Source organism: Cervus canadensis, chromosome 23 (genome assembly GCF_019320065.1).
Source record: "Cervus canadensis isolate Bull #8, Minnesota chromosome 23, ASM1932006v1, whole genome shotgun sequence".
In the NCBI taxonomy this organism is placed as follows: domain Eukaryota; kingdom Metazoa; phylum Chordata; class Mammalia; order Artiodactyla; family Cervidae; genus Cervus; species Cervus canadensis.
In genome coordinates, this window is record NC_057408.1 from 52775231 (window position 1) to 52792359 (window position 17129).

The 17129-nt window shown below is 39.2% G+C and overlaps 2 protein-coding genes across 3 annotated transcripts in view; one reads left to right on the forward strand and one right to left on the reverse strand.

Moving 5' to 3' along the window:
* DLGAP1 (DLG associated protein 1) overlaps positions 1–17129 on the reverse strand; it is a 770938-nt gene that overhangs the window by 560006 nt on the left and 193803 nt on the right. The window lies entirely within an intron of this gene.
* LOC122425346 (60S ribosomal protein L35a-like) lies at positions 9832–10276 on the forward strand. The gene has a single exon (XM_043443654.1). It carries the CDS (start codon positions 9895–9897, stop codon positions 10225–10227), a length of 333 nt encoding a protein of 110 aa, XP_043299589.1. The 5' UTR covers positions 9832–9894; the 3' UTR covers positions 10228–10276.

The window sequence follows — 17129 nt, forward strand, 5'->3', positions numbered from 1 at the left end:
AAGAAAAAAAAAAAAAAGCTGCCCCCCCTCCCCATAAAACTACCATATGACCCAGCAAGCCCGCCACTGGGCATATACCCTAAGAAAACCATAACTCAAAAAAGATACATGTACCCCCGAGTTGACAGCAGCACGGCTTACAATAGCCGGGACATAGAAGCAACCTAAACGTCCATCTACAGATGAACGGGTAAAGAAGATGTGGTATGTATACACAATGGAATATTATTCAACCATAAATAGGAATGAAATTGGGTCAATTGCAGTGATATGGATGACCCTAGAGCCTGTTATACAGAGTCAAGTAAGTCAGAAAGAGAAAAACAAATATTGCATATCTAAGCATATATATGGAATTTGGGAAAATGGTATAGATGAACCAATTTTCAGGACAGGGATAGAGGGAGATGTAGAGAATGGACTCGTGGACACAGTGGAGGAGGAGAGGGTAGGATGATTTGAGAGAGCAGTACTGCCATATATACACTTGCGGCGGTGGTTTAGTCACTCAGTCATGTCCAAACTCTTTGCAACCCCATGGCATGTAGCCTGCCAGGTTTCTCTGTCCATGGGATTTCCCAAGAAAGAATACTGGTGAGGGTTGCCATTTCTTTCTCCAGGGGATCTTCCCAACCCAGGAATTGAACCCAGTCTTCTGCATTGCAGGCAGATTCTTTACGGACTGAGCCTCCAGCGAAGTCCCATATATACACTACAGTGTGTAAAATAGATAGCTAGTGGGAAGCTGCTATATAGCACAGAGGCTCAGCGCAGTGTGCTGTGATGACCTAGAGGGGTAGGAGGGAGGCTCCCAAGGGGGCAGACATATGTATATGCAGAGCTGATTCATGCTGTTGTATACCAGAGATGAACACAGCATTCTAAGGCTATTACATTCCAATTAAAAAATAAAAAACTCAAAAAAAACGATTAATGACTAGGAAATGTGAAGATGTAGAAACAAAGAACAGCTGTTGGCTAGGAAGCTGGTAACAATTTAGTCTATAAACAGCAGAATCACCAAGCTCCCAGTTCCCTGAAAGCCATGAAGAACTGACACACATTCCTAAGTCTTTTTTACAGGAAGCAGACTGCCACCAGATGAAAACTGCTGACCACAGAACACAGACCCTAGACTGGTTGAAACTAGAGGCTGATGATCTTGAAACTTCATCTTGATGCCAATCAATCCAGATTGTCCACGAGCTGATCACACACTCAGCAGCCCCCTCCCTAACATTGCTTTCAAAACCTCTCCCCAGAAAGTCATCTAAGAATCTGGGTCTTTTCAACCTGAACTGCCCCTTCTCCTTGCTTGGTGCCCTGCAATCGACACTGCATTTTCCTTCACCACAGCCAGATGTCAGCAGACGGGCTTTACTGCACATGAAAGCGCAGACCTGACTTTGGTTCAGTAACAGGTGGAAGCAGAGTGTGCAAACACACATTTCTAATTTCAATGCCATCTGTGATAAATTCAGCATTGATTTATAGCATGCAATGAGTAGAGGAAAGCCCTATATACCTTCATACCCCTGAATCCACCTACTCTAATACAAATGCAAATCACAATCTCATAAATGTTGACCACTGGATGGCTAAGCTAGTTATTAATTTAGCCAGGAGACTGGAATTAATTAACCTTAGCAGTGAACTGCATTTTGACCTTGGTCTAATCAGGCCAATTTTCCACTCTGGAGAATATGATTAATTATCTGGTTCATTCAGGGAAGGAACCCCAACAGAACAAAACATACAAACACACACCAGAATTTTTACTTTGTTAGGATTATAATGCAATTATTGATAGTGTCTTTCCTTTGATAAGAAAATGCACAATAAAATAAACACTTTAGACTTATAAACAGTTAAGGAAAGGAAAGTTCAGGCTACTTTATAAGGAAAGCTGTGATTTATTTCACTCTAATATCAGATGCATTCTTTCCATTATCTTTATTTCATTGTATTTTGCACCAGCCACATTTTATGTAGACTTCTCAGGTGGTGCAGTAGTAAAGAAACCATCTGCCAATGCAGAAGATGGGGCTTCAGTCCCTAGGTTGGGAAGATTCTCTAGAGAAGGAAATGGCAACCCACTCCAGTGTTCTTGCCTGGAAGATTCCATGGAGAGAGGAACCTGGCAGGCTACAGTTCATAGGTCACAAAGACTGAGGTAACATGAGTGAGTGACTCAACACACACATACCATTTATGTAAGGTGCAAGATAATTCTGTGCTATTCATATCCTATTATGTCTAATAGAGAATATGATAAACTCTTCTAAAATACTTAAAAATTATGCCATATATAAAAATTATTTTTGTTGTAGACTTTAACACCCATGATTTTTAAAAAACTTAAATGTTATGAAACACAAGGATATTATTTAGATGTACATCAACAGAGAGATCATGATGAAATATCTTAAAATAAAGCCTAGGTAGGACAAAACACTATTTTATGTAGCATTTATGCTGCTAACAATGACCTATGTCAATATTGAAAGAAAAATTCACACAACTTCTAGGACTGTCAAGAGAAAGTGTGAACATATGAACAGATGCTGAAAGGGATACACAGAGTCTCATTCTTCGTACATTCATAAGATCCAGGTTTCCAACAGCTACACTGTGTGCTTTTATTAAATTGACTGACCAAATAAGCCTGCAAAGTAAATACTCTTGGAAGTAAAGCCACCATTCTGCTACTTTGGTTAGTATTTCTGGTTCTACGTGGCAAGTAAAAGGCACATTTTCCTGCCCCGCCCTATCATTAAAACAGATTGGCTCACTTACTAGCCAAAAGTGACCAGGCTCAGCTTTAATCTAGAGCATCCTTTCTCTGCCAAGGACGTTGGCAGGTATTAAACACACAAATAATGGCTTGATATGTTTTTAAAAAAAGCTCTAATGCAGTTTCCACAGCAAAGGTAAAACATCACGTTGCTGGCAGGGCAGCCTCTCTGCAGGTCAGTGTAGCTTTTCTTCGCCAAGCATGTGAGTAGGAATTGGTTTTGGAAGGAGGAAGGACATTGGGAATTCACTGGACCGAGTCAGGTTTATACCAAAGAAGGAGAGCCAAAAAGGAATATGCCTGGAGCAACTTTAGAACATGCTGCTTCCTGCAAATTCACTGCCTCTTACCAACTGATGGTAAGTTAGCTGTGCTCTCTTTCTCTTTTCTTCCTTATTATCTTTTATCCATATTCACGAACTGTTTAAAGAGTATTTCAGATGCTTAGGAGAGACATGTGCATGTCATACACAAACATCTCTAGACACATTCACATTTATTTTGCTAAACATTAAAAAATGTATCATAGCTTAAAATACACTGAATAAAATTAATGAGTGTGCTGGTGTACCTTGCCTCTGTCATTGGAAGATTTGGTTTTTGAGACAAGTACAAAACACTTAAGAGGAGGTAACAGCTATCTGATTCTTCCAAATAGTGGGTTAAGGAATTGGATGAGTATTGATTTTCAATATTGATAGACTATAGCTGGAGCAGTTCAAGGTTTATAGAAAAATTCAACAGAAAGTATAGAAAGTCCCCTTCTCATCCTCCGTGGTTTCCCCTATAATTAACATCTCCCATTAGTATGGTCCATTTGTTACAACTGATGAACCAACACTGACGCGTTATTAATCGCCAACGTCTATAGCTTGCATTAAGGTTCATTCTTTATGTTGTACAGTCTATGGGTTTTCACAAATGTCTAACGACATGCATCCCCCATCACAGTATCACGCAGAATAGTTTCAGTGCCCTGTCTTACTCATTCCCTCTTCGCTCTCCAGGAATTTCTGGGAACCAGTGATCTTTTTACTATCCCCTTAGTTTTACCTTCTCCAGAGCATCATTTACAGTTGGCCTTTGAACCACATGGGTTTGAACTGCATTAGTTCAGTCGCTCAGTCATGTCCAACTCTTCACGATCCTATGAACTGCAGCACACCAGGCTTTCCTGTCCATCACTAACTCCTGGAGCTTGCTCAAACTCATGTCTATCTGAGTCGGGGATGCCATCCAACCATCTCAGCCTCTGTCATCCCCTTCTCTTCCTGCCCTCAATCTTTCCCAGCATCATGGGCTTTTCCAATGAGTCAGTTCTTCGCATCAAGTGGCCAAAGTATTGGAGCTTCAGCATCACTCCTTCCAGTGAATATTCAGGACTGATTTCCTTTAGGATTGACTAGTTGGATTTCCTGGCAGTTCAAGGGGCTCTCAAACACCACAGTTCAAAAGCATCAATTCTTCTCAGTGCTCAGCTTTCTTTATAGTCCAAATATCACATCCATACATGACTACTGGAAAAACCGTAGCCTTGACTGGATGGACCTTTGTTGGCAAAGTAATGTCTCTGCTTTTTAATATGCTGTCTAGGCTGGTCATAACTTTTCTTCCAAGGAGCAAGCGTCTTTTAATTTCACGGCTGCAATCACCATCTGCAGTGATTTTGGAGCCCAAGAAAATAAAGTCTGTCACTGTTTCCATTGTTTCCCCATCTATTTGCCACGAAGTGATGGGACCGGATGGCATGATCTTCATTTTCTGAATGTTGAATTTTAAGCCAGCTGTTTTACTCTCCTCTTTCACTTTCATCAAGAGGCTCTCTAGTTTCTCTTCGCTTTCTGCCACAAGGGTGGTGTCATCTGCATATCTGAGATTATTGATATTTCTCCCAGCAATCTTGATTCTAGCTTGTGTTTCATCCAGCCTGGCATTTCTCATGATGTACTCTTGATATAAGTTAAATAAGCAGGGTGACAATATAGAACCTTGATGTACTCCCTTCCCAATTTGGAACCAGTCCATTGTTCCATGTCTGATTCTAACTGTTGTTTCTTGACCTGCATATGGACTTCTCAGGAGGCAGGGAAGGTGGTCTGGTATTCCCATCTCTTTAAGAATTTTCCACAGTTTGTTGTAATCCATAGTCAAAGGCTTTAGCGTAGTCAATAAAGCAGATATTTTCTAGAACTCTCTTGCTTTTTTCAACAGCAGATCTTGAACTGCAAAGGTTGTCTAATAACCATGTTTTTTTCAAAAGTAAATACTACACCACTATACAACCTGCTATTGGGTGGATCCATGGATGTGGAACTGCAGATTCAGGGGGAAGAATCATATATATGAAGGACTAACTATAAGTTATACTCAGATTTTTGACTGTAAAGAAGGTCAGCAACCTTAACCCCTGCTTCATTCAAGGGCCAACTATAATTGAAATTATATAATATGTAACCTTTTCAAACTGGCTTCTTTTACTTAATAATATGCAATTAATGTTCCTCTATGTCTTCTCATGGCTTAATAGCTATTTTCAGTAGTGATTATTATTTTATTGCCTGGATATTCTATCATTTATTTATGCATTCACTACTCAAGGATATTTTGGTTGCTTCCAAGTTTTGGCAATTGTGAACAAAGCTGCTATAAACATCTGTGGGCACGTTTTTGTGTGGATGTTGGTTTTCTACTCATTTGGGTATATACTAAGGAGCCCAATTACTGGATCATATGCTAAAATATATATATTTTTTATTCAAAACTGCCCAATCACCTTTCAAGGTGGCTATACCATTTTGCATTCCTACTAGCAATAAATGTTGTTCATATTATTCCTCACCAGCAGTTGGTGTTGCCTGTGTTCTGAATTTTGGCCATTCTAAGATATAGTGGTAACTGTTGTTTTAATTTGCATTTCCCTAAGGGATGATGATGGGTTTCCATGGTGGCTCAGTGGAAGAACCCACCTGTAAATGCAGGAGATATGGATTCAATACCTGAGTCTGGGAAGATCCCATGGAGAAGGAAATGGCAACTCACTTCAATATTCTTGCCTGGAGAATTCCATGGACAGAGGAGCCTGGTGGGCTACAGTCTATGGGTCACAAAGAATCGGACACAACTTAGTGACTAAACAACAACAAAGCATGATACAAGACATGGAGCATCTTTTTATATGATTATTTGCCATTTGTATATATTCTTTCCTGCAGTATCTGTTCTAGTCGTTTGCTCATTTTTTAATTCAGATTGTGTGGGTTTTAAGAGTTCTTTGTATATTTTGTATATAACAGTCCTTTATTAGATATGTCTTTTGCAAATATTTTCCCTCAGTCTGTGGCTTTTCCTCTCTTGATAGTGTCTTCAACAGAGCAGATGTTTTTCATTTTAGTAAATCCCAACTTAATATTTTCTTTCATAGACGGTGCTTTTGGTACTGCATCTAAAAAATCATCATCAAACCCAAGGTCATCTAGCTTACTCTCTTGTTAATTTCTAGAAGTGTTAGAGTTTTGTGATTTACATTTTTCTCTACGATCCATTTTTTTGTGTGTGAAAAGTGTAAGGTCTGTATAGATTATTATTTTTGTATATGCATGTCCAATTGTTAAGATAGCACTTGTTGAAAAGTCAGTTCTGCCTCCACTGAATTGCCTTTTATTGCTTGTAAAATGTCAGCTGATTATAAATGGATAAATCTATTTCTGGACTCTCTATTTTATTCCATTGATGTATTATTTCTATCCTTTTACCACCACTATACCATCTCACTTACTATAGCTTTATATTAAGTTTTGAGGTCAAGCAGTATTAATTTGTTAGTTCTCTGGCTTTGTTCTTTTTCTTTAGTATCATATTGGCTATTCTTGACCTTTTGCCTTTCCATGCATACTTTATAATCAGTTGGTAGATGGCCCCCAAAAAACTTGCTGGGAAAATTTATTTGGATTCTGTTAAATCATCTGACCAAATTAGGAAGGAATGAAATCTTAACCACAGAGACTCTGCCTATCCATGGACATGGGATACCCATCTATTTAGACCTTTGATTTCTTTCATCAGGGTTTATAGTTTTCCTCATACAGATTCTGAACATGCTTTTTGGATTTATATCTAAGTATTTTAAGTTTTCTGGTGCTAATTTAAATGCTACCGTATTTTAAGTTTCAAATTCCAACTGTTCATTGCTGGTATATTAAAAAGATGACCTTTGTATACTACTATTATATCTTGTAACCTTGATATAATTGCTTATTAGTTCCACTAGTGCTTTTGTCAATTCTTTGTGTGGTTTTCTGCATAGACAATCATGCCATCTGTGAAGAGACAGCTTTATTTCATCTTTCTCAATTTGTATGAGTTTTATTTCCTTTTCAGTCTTATTTCATTAGCAGGGACTTCCAGCACAGTGTTGAACAGGAGTGGTGGAGATTACTGGTTTGGTCTCAGTCTTAAGGATAAAAGCTTCTGGTTTCTCACCATTAAGTATAATGTTAGCTGTGGGGAGTCTGCAGAGGTTCTTTACCAAGTTGAAGAATTTCTCTATATTCCTAGCTTGCTGATAGTTTTCTTTATCATGAATGGGTGTTGGGTTTTGTCAGGTGCTTTTTCTGAAGATTAGATTTTTTTGTTCTCTATCTACAATTACTCCTCCTAGTTTCTTGGGGGAAAAGAACTATTCATTGAAAAGCATGATATTTTGGAAGGCCAGTATGTCTCTCTTCTTGTCACCAGAAGCTAAAGATAACCAGATCACTCTTTATTCATCAAAGCTGCTGTCACCAGCACACAGGCTCTCTCCTATGACAATGGATGTCTTCAGAACACAGTGGGTAAACCATCCAACATCATAGTCTCTTAATCCACCTACTTCCTCACATTCCAAAACTTGCCACCACCCTTAACTCCTCAAACCCCAAATGAATGACTGTAAGCCACTCACTTCCTACACCTCCTCTCTGAGTTTATACGTTGGATAACATCTACTGCTCCCTCATCATCATTCTCCAGTTTGATCTGCCTTCATCTCAGTGCATCAGATCTTTTGTATCTTGGCTGCACTCTTTTCAGCTAAGATTTCATGGGTCATAATTTCAATTACACTCTTGCCAAGAACTTAATATCCTTTGCCCTTCTTATTTCTTCACTTCCATCTGGCAAGACCCCAACTGGATGAATACAATTCAACTGCTTTATTCTGCCTGCACCTGAGCAAATACAGCAAGAGAAAAACACAAGAGGGTAGATGATGACACTATAAATTTATAATCAGAAAAATCAAATTTATTCTCAGGACCGTTTAACAATTTGAGTATATCTTTTGTTCCATTCTCTCTACTCTTCTCCACAGTGAGTATTTCAAAACTTCTCCACTTTCCTCGATGTAGGACACCTTCCTTAATTCCCTCCATTGTCCTGTTCTATTTCTTGTATTCTACTTCACAAAGCAAAGAGAAAATCTCATATATATTGGAATTCTATCTAGCACCCTCTAAAAAACCTACAAATCTATTTAGAGGAGTTCTTATCCCTTTTTAAAATTTTATTTCATTAGTGAGGGAGAAACTTCTACCTAGGGCCAGGGCCACCCTTCATAAATTGGATCCTATTTCTTAGAAACCTCAAAATACCAACCAGGCCCTGTTTTCCCAATACAGTCAATAATTCTCTTAGAGCTAGATTCATTCCCATGGCAATTAAGCACTATTAATTATCTCTGATAAAAAATCTCTCAATCATATGGTCTCTCATTTCCCACTGTCCTCACTTACAATAAAAATAGTGAAAAAACTTTCTATACATGTGAGATCTTAACCATATTAGATTACATATTTACTTAAATATTCTCTCCCCATTCACATTAAGTCTGGCCATGTGACTTTCTTTAGTTAATGAAACTATATGTGAACATGGGGCTTCCCTGGTGGCTCAGATGGTAAAGAGTCTGCCTGTGATGCCAGAGACCTGGGTTCGATCCATGGATTGGGAAGATCCCCTGGAGAAGGCAATGGCAATCCACTCCCAGTATTCTTGCCTGGAAAATCCTATGGATGGAGGAGTCTGGCAGGCTATATATAGTCCATGGGTCGCAAAGAGTTGGACACAACTGAGTGACTAACACTTTCACTTTTCCTTTCACTTTTATGTGAATGTGATAGGTGACACTTTCAAGAAGCAGCTTCTACAACAATTTCATGGTCCTGTCACTTTCTTTATTTTCCCCACTATGAGACCAACAATGTCCCTGATAATAGCTGCCACTTCCTACTAGTTCTAAATGATTCAAGACATCAGCAGAGTTGATGTGAACCCACAGTGGATTAACAGTTGAGCAGCAAATCAACCTTTGCCATCTCGTGCACATTGAAATTTCAAGATTGCTTTTTATTGCCTCAAACATTAGCCCACACTGCTTTGCATAAGACATCATGCCTCCATTTTCTCGCTCTCCCTTACTCTTCAATCCACTGTAGTCTGATTTCAGGGCCATCTTATTTAAACAGTGTACTATAATCTGCGAACACAGACATTGCTGTTTTCTCCCTAATTCCCTGTTACTTCCTCTCAGTCTTCATTTCCCATTTCCTTGGCCAGTGAACAGTGTAATTTCTCAAGATCTATCCTAAGACTTCATCTCTTCTCGCTCTACATAATGATTTTATACTATTTTCTTCCTTTACCTATATGATGTCCAAACTTAGCATGTTCAATCCAAATTTCTCTGAGTTTATATATATACACACACACATACATACATACATATATATATTATCCACTTTGTACCTCCACTTAAAAACTTTCAAGATGCATCATATTCAATATACCCAAAACCAGCTTTGTTTCTAGTATTTATTTCATTTTCTCTCATTTCTTCACAAGCTTCATGACACAGAGCTCATGTCTGTTTTTGACTGTTACAGTGAGTACCTTTGAGAAGGTACAAAAATTCCTAGCATGATAAAACAACAACAACAACAACAATTACTCACAGGGTGAAACTGCAGAGTAAGATACAATTTGAAAAGTGAAGAGGGGGTCTCTTTCAGCCATCTTGGACCCTGTGAAGGCCTGCTGGGAACGGGACTTCTAAAACGACAAATATGTCTGGAAGGCTGTGGTCCAAGGCCATTTTTGCTGGCTATAAACGGGGTCTACGGAACCAAAGGGAACACACTGCTCTCCTGAAGATTGAAGGTGTATATGCTCGAGATGAAACTGAATTCTATCTAGGCAAGAGATGTGCTTATGTGTACAAAGCAAAGAACAACACAGTAACTCCTGGTGGAAAACCTAACAAAACCAGAGTAATCTGGGGAAAGATAACTCGAGCTCATGGAAACAGTGGCATGGTTCGTACCAAATTCCGAAGTAACCTTCCTGCTAAGGCCATTGGACACAGAATCCGTGTGATGCTGTACCCTTCGAGGATTTAAACTTCTTGAAAATAAATAAAAGTGTGGATTTGTAAAAAAAAAAAAAAAAGAAAGAAAAGTGAAGAGGGAAGGTGTCTGTCATTAGAGGATTGACTATAAACAGCTGATTTCTGAGAAATAACAGTGAGAGCCAAAAGTTAGCTGAATTATAAATTTAAAGGGCTACAAGAACACACTCTCAACCTAGTGTTGTATAACCAGTGAAAATATCTTTCAAGAACAAAACAGAATTAGGTACTTATTCATATGAAATAAAAATTAAAGAGGATGTAGTGCCAGTGGCTACTCTCTAAAGGTAATTTAAAAAGATAGATTTTATGCAGAAGAAAAATGATGCCAGATGGAATCTGAGATGTAAAAATAATGTGGGATAGGAAAGTGGCAAATATGTGGGTAAATCTACACAAACATTTACTGAAAAAAACCATAATGTCTACTATGGAGAAGTTAAAATATAGGAGGCAAAATAAAAGGACATAATTCAAAGTCAAAGGCTTTGGTATAGTCAATAAAGCAGAAGTAGATGTTTTTCTGGAACTCTTGCTTTTTTGATGATCCAAAGGATGTTGGCAATTTGATCTCTGGTTCCTCTGCCCCTTTTTTTTTTTCTATTTATTTATTTATTTTTTTTTTTTTCCCAGTGGGTTTTGTCATACATTGATATGAATCAGCCATGGATTTACATGTATTCCCAATCCCGATCCCCCCTCCCACCTCCCTCTCCACCCGATTCCTCTGGGTCTTCCCAGTGCACCAGGCCAGAGCACTTGTCTCATGCATCCCACCTGGGCTGGTGATCTGTTTCACCATAGATAGTATACATGCTGTTCTTTTGAAATATCCCACCCTCACATTCTCCCACAAAGTTCAAAAGTCTGTTCTGTATTTCTGTGTCTCTTTTTCTGTTTTGCATATAGGGTTATCGTTATCACCTTTCTAAATTCCATATATATGTGTTAGTATGCTGTAATGTTCTTTATCTTTCTGGCTTACTTCACTCTGTATAATGGGCTCCAGCTTCATCCATCTCATTAGGACTGGTTCAAATGAATTCTTTTTAATGGCTGAGTAATATTCCATGGTGTATATGTACCACAGCTTCCTTATCCATTCATCTGCTGATGGGCATCTAGGTTGCTTCCATGTCCTGGCTATTATAAACAGTGCTGCGATGAACATTGGGGTGCACGTGTCTCTTTCAGATCTGGTTTCCTCAGTGTGTATGCCCAGAAGTGGGATTGCTGGGTCATATGGCAGTTCTATTTCCAGTTTTTTAAGAAATCTCCACACTGTTTTCCATAGTGGCTGTACTAGTTTGCATTCCCACCAACAGTGTAAGAGGGTTCCCTTTTCTCCACACCCTCTCCAGCATTTATTGCTTGTAGACTTTTGGATAGCAGCCATCCTGACTGGCGTGTAATGGTACCTCATTGTGGTTTTGATTTGCATTTCTCTAATAATGAGTGATGTTGAGCATCTTTTCATGTGTTTGTTAGCCATCTGTATGTCTTCTTTGGAGAAATGTCTGTTTAGTTCTTTGGCCCATTTTTTGATTGGGTCATTTATTTTTCTGGAATTGAGCTGCAGGAGTTGCTTGTATATTTTTGAGATTAATCCTTTGTCTGTTTCTTCATTTGCTATTATTTTCTCCCAATCTGAGGGCTGTCTTTTCACCTTGCTTACCGTGTTCATGGATTGGAAGAATCAATATTGTCAAAATGGCTATTCTACCCAAAGCAATCTATAGATTCAATGCAATCCCTATCAAGCTACCAACGGTATTTTTCACAGAACTAGACCAAAGAATTTCACAATTTGTATGGAAATACAAAAAACCTCGAATAGCCAAAATAATCTTGAGAAAGAAGAATGGAACTGGAGGAATCAACCTGCCTGACTTCAGACTCTACTACAAAGCCACAGTCATCAAGACAGTATGGTACTGGCACAAAGACAGAAATATAGATCAATGGAACAGAATAGAAAGCCCAGAGATAAATCCACGAACCTATGGACACCTTATCTTTGACAAAGGAGGCAAGGATATACAATGGAAAAAAGACAACCTCTTTAACAAGTGGTGCTGGGAAAACTGGTCAACCACTTGTAAAAGAATGAAACTAGAACACTTTCTAACACCATACACAAAAATAAACTCAAAATGGATTAAAGATCTAAATGTAAGACCAGAAACTATAAAACTCCTAGAGGAGAACATAGGCAAAACACTCTCCGACATAAATCACAGCAAGATCCTCTATGACCCACCTCCCAGAATATTGGAAATAAAAGCAAAACTAAACAAATGGGACCTAATGAAACTTAAAAGCTTTTGCACTACAAAGGAAACTATAAGCAAGGTGAAAAGACAGTCCTCTGCCTTTTCTAAATCCAGTTTGAACATCTGGAAGTTAACAGTTCACATACTGTTGAAACCTGGCTTGGGGAATTTTGAGCATTATTTTGCTAGCATGTGAGATTAGTGCAATTGTGCTGTAGTCTGAGCATTCCTTGGCATTGCCTTTCTTTGGTATTGGAAGGAAAACTGACCTTTTCCAGTCCTGTGGCCACTGCTGAGTTTTCCAAACTTGCTGGCATATTGAGTGCAGCACTTTCACAGCATCATCTTTTAGGATCTGAAATAACTCAACTGGCAATCCATCACCTCCACTAGCTTTGTTCGTAGTGATGCTTCCTAAGGCTCACTTGACTTCGCATTCCAGGATGTCTGGCTCTAGGTGAGTGATCACACCATCGTGATTATCTGGGTCGTGAAGATCTTTTTGGACAGTTCGTCTGTGTATTCTTGCCACCTCTTCTTAATGTCTTCTGCTTCTTTTAGGTCCCTACCATTTCTGTCCTTTATTTTGCCCATCCTTGCATGAAATGTTCCCATGGTATCTCTAATTTTCTTGAAGAGATCTTTCCCATTCTATTGTTTTCCTCTATTTCTTTGCATTGATCACTGAGGAAGATTTTCTTATCTCTCCTTGCTATTCTTTGGAACTCTGCATTTAAATGGGTATATCACTCCTTTTCTCCTTTGCCTTTCACTTCTCTTCTTTTCACAGCTATTTGTAAGGCCTCCTCAGACAACCATTTTGCCTTTTTGCATTTCTTTTTCTTGGGAATGGTTTTGATCACTGCCTCCTGTACAATGTCATGAACCTCTGTCCATAGTTCTTCAGGCAGCCTGTTTATCAGATCTCATCTCTTGAATCCATTTGTCACTTCCACTGTATAATCGTAAGGGATTTGATTTAGATTATACCTGAATAGTCTAGTGGTTTTCCCCACCTTCTTCAATTTCAGTCTGAATTTTGCAATAAGGAGTTCATGATCTGAGCCACAGTCAGCTTCTGGTCTTGTTTTTGCTGACTGTATAGAGCTTCTCCATGTTTGGCTGCAAAGAATATAATCAATCTGATTTCAGTGTTATTACCTGGTGATGTCCATGTGTAGAGTCTTCTTATGTGTTGTTGGAGGAGGGGGTTTGACCATACGCACTGTATGACCAGTGTGTTCTCTTGGCAAAACCCTGCTAGCCTTTGCCCTGCTTCATTGTGTACTTCAAGGCCAAATTTGCCTCTTAGTCCAAGTATGTCTTGACCTCCTACTTTTGCACTTCAGTCCCCTGTAATGAAAAGGACATCTTTTTTGGGGTTAGTTCTAGAAGGTCTTGTAGGTATTCATAGAAACATTCAACTTCAACTTCCTCAGCGTTACTGGTAGGGGCATAGACTTGGATTACTGTGATACTGAATGGTTTGCCTTGGAAACAAACAAAGATCATTCTGTTGCTCTTGAGACTGCACTCAAGTATTGCATTTCAGACTCTTGTTTACTATGATGGGTACTCCATTTCTTCTAAGGGATTCTTGCCCACAGTAGTAGACATAATGGTCATCTGAGTTAAATTCACCCAATCCAGTCCATTTTAGTTTGCTGATTCCTAAAATATCGATGTTCACTCTTGCCATCTCCTGTTTGACCACTTCCAATTTGCCTTGATTCATGGACCTAACATTCCAGGTTCCTATGCAATAGTGCTCTTTACAGCATCAGACTTTACTTCCATCACCAGTCACATCCAGAACTTGGTGTTCATTTTGCTTTGGCTCCATCTCTTCATTCTTTCTGGAGTTATTTTTCCACTCATCTCCAGTAGCATACTGGGCACCTACCAACCTGGGGAGTTCATCTTTCTGTGTCCTATCTTTTTGCCTTTTCATACTGTTCATGGGGTTCTCAAGGCAAGAATACTGAAGTGGTTTGCCATTCCCTTCTCCAGTGCACCACGTTTTGTCAGAACTCTCCACCATGTGAGTCTTGCTTGGCCCTACACGGCATGGCTCATAGTTTCATTGAGTTAGACAAGGCTGTGGTCCATGTGATCAGATTGGTTAGTTTTCTGTGATTGTCATTTCCATTCTGTCTGCCCTCTGATGGAGAAGGACAAGAGGCTTATGGAAGCTTCCTGATGGGAGACACTGACTGAGGGGGAAACTGGGTCTTGTTCTGATGGGCAGGGCCATGCTCAGTAAATCTTTAACCCAATTTTCTGTTGATCGGCGGGACTATGTTCCCTCCCTGTTATTTGACCTGAGGCCAAACTATGGTGGAGGTAATGAAGAGAATGGCCACCTCCTTCAAAAGGTCCCATGCACGCACTGCTACACTCAGTGCCCCCAGCCCTGCAGCAGGCCACCGCCGACCCACGCCTCCAGCAGGGACTCCTGGACACTCATGGGCAAGTCTGGGGCAGTCTCGTGTGGGGTCACTGCTCCTTTCTTCTGGGTCCTGGTGCACAAGGTTCTGTTTGTGGCCTCCAAGAGTCTGTTTCCCAGTCTTTTCCATCAGTCTTTCTGATGGCTCTATGGTGGGGTTAACGGAGACCTCCTCCAAGAGGGCTTATGCCATACCCACGTCTACTGCACCCAGAGCCCCTGTCCCTGCGGCAGGCCACTGCTGACCTGTACGTCTGCAGGAGACACCCAAACACAGTTCTGTCTCAGTCTCTGTGGGGTCTCTAGGTCCTGGTGCACACAAGGTTTGTTTGAGCCCTCTGAGCATCTCTGGCAGGTGTGGGGTTTGATTCTAAACGTGATTTTGTCCCTCCTACTGTCTTGCTGGTATGTGGACAAGATGGGCTAAATGCAAAACACCCCAGTATTATATTATTTTGTTTTAAAGGAAATGATCTAGTCAATACAGTTGGGAAAATGTGCTTAGTGAGGTCATCTGGAATTGCATTATCTATAATGATCCTAATAAATCTCAAGATTATGTAACAACAGTTGAAGGTCACTTGCTATTTAAAGCCATTACCATAGTTCTAAAAGCTACTCCAAATTATTACAATATTGTGCCAGAAATGCAAATTTTCTTGAAGCTGTAGTGGTGAAAAACTTTTCCAGCACCCAGTTCTGCAACACAAAATATCATCTTCCACAATTTATATACAGAAGAGATTTAGTCTTAAGAGGATCATCATGGCAGATGCTCACAGGTCCTGCCATAAGAGAGAAAACATACAGAACAAAGAGCCTGATCATTTTAACTAAGTTTTTAGCTGTAATCTCATAACATGTTTATAAAACCAGTCAGACAATAGCTTCAATCATTTCAATATAACTTGAGAAATAAAGCTAGAGAAATAGGAAATGCACAATATACTGTTGAAAACCACAGAGCAACCATGTGAGCTCTGTCCACGGTCCTGAAGAGGCCACCCACTGGGGTTTGTTTTTTGTATGGTCAATACTTACATCCAGATTATTTATCACTAACTTTATATTACGTATTTATTTTCTGAAATGTATATGCCATATTCAGGGATACTGTAATTATTTCAATTTATATTAATATTTGAAAAAAAAAATCTCAAACAACTACAATTTTTCTTCTACTTACGTACATTTTCAGTATAACCTAAGAAGATCAGAATGCTTGCTACCAATAAAGCAATTTCATATGAAGGTACGCTAGCTGTCCTCCATTGTTCCCTTTCCAAGATTCCTTCTTCATACTTCTCTGCTCTGCTTTGAAGACCTGGGTGGCTGATCTCTAGTACATACTGTTATGTTAGCATCTGACTGGATATTGTATATAAGAAGCATCTGCAGGACAGCAGATCAGCAAATAGGGTGAGAGAGACTGAGATATTCCTTCTTTGCATATTCACTGCTCAGGCAAAATTTTTAGAAACAATTATAACTTTTGAAGACTACCACTTCAGCAGAATGATCTCTTCTAAGGCTCTAGCCCTCTCTGGGCTCATCCCCCTGTTTCTTAGTTTTTAACAGATGTAACTTCTTCCTACCATTGCTATTCTCTGGGTACTGCAACATCTTTTCTTTCCTTAGTCCAGCCAACCATTCCACAAGTAGACTTTTACTTTGAAAAGTTTCTTCATTTAAACCACCTGAGTGCAACTTACTTCCTGCCAGGACCATGAGTAATACAGAAAGTGTTTAAATCATAACTAATATCAATATACCCAGCTGAGAAGGCAGAATATCAGTAGGCAAGAAGTCAACATTAAATGTCCATAAAATATACAAGTTAGTGGGGAACAGGCCGTAAGCACTGTGAATGTAAACATATGTCTACTTTTGCATGTAAGTCAAGATTGATTCATGTGTCCATTATAAATAGTAGATATCAGTAAATACTTTAAAAAATATTTGGAGTGTATCAAAATAGCTCAAAATTTTAGCATAAGGTGTTACTAAAATCAATGTTTTGTTTAGTTATACTTAGGCTAAATTTACTCATTAATTTACTTAATATTATGTATTAGTTTCACAAAGAGAAAACAATTGGGTATAGAACTGCCCCCAGAATTCCTGCCACCTAACACATAAATAGATGCCATTGGTAAAGAATGCAATATTAGTTAC

Bases quoted from the DNA above. Each gene is read 5' to 3' on its own strand.
- LOC122425346 (XM_043443654.1), top strand. From the start codon at position 9,895: ATGTCTGGAAGGCTGTGGTCCAAGGCCATTTTTGCTGGCTATAAACGG.